The sequence below is a fragment of the Thalia democratica genome, chromosome 6 (assembly GCF_965202585.1).
Source record: "Thalia democratica chromosome 6, ktThaDemo2.hap1.1, whole genome shotgun sequence".
NCBI lineage: Eukaryota > Metazoa > Chordata > Thaliacea > Salpida > Salpidae > Thalia > Thalia democratica.
In genome coordinates, this window is record NC_139170.1 from 28,649,143 (window position 1) to 28,651,972 (window position 2,830).

The following is a 2,830-nucleotide window of genomic DNA, read 5'->3' on the forward strand; positions in this document are numbered from 1 at the left end:
GTAAAGTTTATCAAAGACAAGATAAACTTTAACAACGTATTAGTGTTCTATCAGATAGCAAAGGTTTACAAAATGCCTAACTTATTAAAACTTATTTATTCTTACACAGTTAGTCATTTTACTACAATTTCAAAAACAAAAAACTTTTTGGAGTTAGATTTTAACTTTGTTTACAAAATTCTTTCTGATTCTAACTTAAATGTTACTTCAGAGTTAGAGGTTTTAAAAGCAGCAGATGCTTGGTTTACTTGTATGAGTAAAGAAAGAACGAAATTTGCAAGAAGTCTTTTTCTTCAAGTTCGTTATCCTCTTTTTAGTTTGCCAGCATTGAAAAAAGTTTTAGGCACTTTTTTGTTTTTTCAAACAACCAAAGAAGGTACTCTGTTAAAGCAAGAGATCTTACAAGACGAGAAAGGCTTTTATGAGAACAGACCGGTCGAATATTTTACTTCAAGGCACTGTGATCAAGGCATATTTGACATACTGGTTTGTGGGGGATGTAAGCCGAATAGAGCTGAAAAAGATGTGTGCCTAATAGACGGCGTGACTTTTAAAAATGTTAAAAAACTTGCTGATATCGAAATGGCACTTGAAACATGTTTGAAAGCGTTTTACATTGACGCTGAAGTTTACTTGTTCGGCACTGACGACTACCATAGGAGAGATAGAATACTTGTTCAAAAGTATTCTATCGCAGATAACAAGTGGGAAAAAATTTCTAGCCCTTATCACCACTCCAACAATTACTGCATTTGCGCTCTAATGGACAAAGTCTACATTATGGGAGGCAACAGCGAATACGGAGGGAACGAGAACTCTTGCGTTGAGTTCAGCACGAAAACTCACAAATGGACGAAGCTGAAGCAAATGATCAAGGCGAAGTGGTTTGCGGCGTGCTCGCTTTTTGAAGGCAGAATCGTCGTTTCGGGGGGAATGCCCGTCGGAGAAAACTTCTCAACAAAAATGGTTCAAGAGTACGACCACGTTACAGACACTTGGTGTCGCATGCCAAAAATGAACATCAGCAAGTCCAAACATCAGCAGGTGGCGGTCGGGAGCAAGCTGTTTATCTTCAGCTGTTTGAAAGGCGAAGAAGTGTTTGACAGACTAAGCAACCAGTTTCAAAGAATACACTCGCGTCCGAAGCGTGTTTCCTACAAGTGTTTGTTTCCCAAAGTTGTTTGTGTAGGCCGTAGAGTATTTTTTTTTGAAGCTGCATCAAATATGATGGCTGAATATGACGTGGACAAGGATGATTGGACAAGAATAGCATTCGAAGCGACTAGTAGTATTCTTGGTTATGGTATTTTAAAAATACCCAAGCTGTTGTAAAATCCGGGGTTACAATATAATTCAATTAAGAAAATATTTAAGAGGCCATATTTTAAAATATATAATATAATTTTAAAAAACTGTAAATAGATTTTCAGGCCTTATTAATATCTACAAACCGTTTTTTTTTATTTGCTAAATTTTTTATATTAAATAAAAATTAAAGTTACTAAAAATAACTAAATTTTCAAACTAATTTTAGCCATTTCCAAAAAACTGCATTTCGATATTAATGAGAAATAAATACTATTTTATAATTAAGAAAAAATATACATTATTTTTCAGGTTAGTTGTTGCCTTTTAAGCATTTTTTTTTTAAAGAATTTGAATCTTCGGAATTTGAATTTACCGATTTTGAAAAGTTTGCACCCGAAATTCAGATAGTATCAAACTAACATGTTTAATGTAGATTGTCATGGGTAAGTTTTGTTTTTAAATGTTTAAACTAACATTTACTTTCGAATAGCTCAAACACGTCCTTACTTTTTTTTAGTTGTTTTAATAGCTTTTTTTAAAATAAGGTTTGAAGATATTGCACCGGATTTAAAATTTTAATTGCAGTTTTTAATATATGTTATAGTTTATTTTACAAAAAGCTTAATTTTTCTATTAATATTTTCAAATTTTTAGTGCAGATTGCTTTTTAATAACAAATAGATTAAATGTTAGATTAAAGTGGTTATTTTTTATCTAAAATCTTTTACTTCATTATTTTCGTTTTACTTCTAAATAAACTATCATAAGTACTAAAAATGATTTGTGTTTTATGTTTTTAAAGTTGGATAAAGTTTAACAAAATAAAAAAAAATCAAGCAAGTTTTGAATGATAGTAAAATTTGTATACACTAAGAAATAGGTAAAAACTTTGTACTGGTTTAAATAGTTCTGTTATCAATTCTATTCAACATTGAATCAGGAGTTTTTTCTCTTCTCTTTATTTTTTCTTTATCTAAACTTTTTTTAAATTGCATCAGTATTCTCATTCTTGGATTTTACCTTAAACACAAAACGGTTTATCAAATTAAATTTGATGGCCTGTTACAATGGTGTCGATTTTTTAAATTTTTTTGATTAAAATGACTTTTAGATTATGTTATAACTTATCTAGAATTTTTTAAGTTTTTTTTTACTGCTTCGTGTTATCAAAAAAATCTTAACCAAAAATATTAGTTGAGATTATTTTTTTTAGATCAATTGAAACAAATCACAACAGTCTATTTCTTGAATTATTATTTATTTAAAGTACATACTGTACATTTTTCTTATCCTTCTCGAAATTTTGTTGACTGTTTTTGACAGCATGTCTTTATTTTTCAATAAAATTAAAAATTGCTGGACAACTTAACACCTCGTTCGGCTAACGTACTTTTAATAATGCATGTAAATCTCGGGTTTAATAACTCCTAGAAACTTATGTTCTTCTTCTAAGTCAAAATAAACAAGCGATTTTACTTAAAATTGTTATTTAATGTTAAACTAGTTTTTTCATCCTAATGCA

The 2,830-nt window shown here is 29.9% G+C and overlaps 1 protein-coding gene across 1 annotated transcript; it reads left to right on the top strand.

Moving 5' to 3' along the window:
* The first annotated feature begins 252 nt into the window (after positions 1-252).
* On the top strand, positions 253-1,332 carry LOC145838927 (kelch-like protein 36). Its single transcript, XM_082946546.1, has one exon. The coding sequence runs from the start codon at positions 253-255 to the stop codon at positions 1,330-1,332; it is 1,080 nt and encodes a 359-aa protein (XP_082802672.1).
* Positions 1,333-2,830: the final 1,498 nt, after the last annotated feature.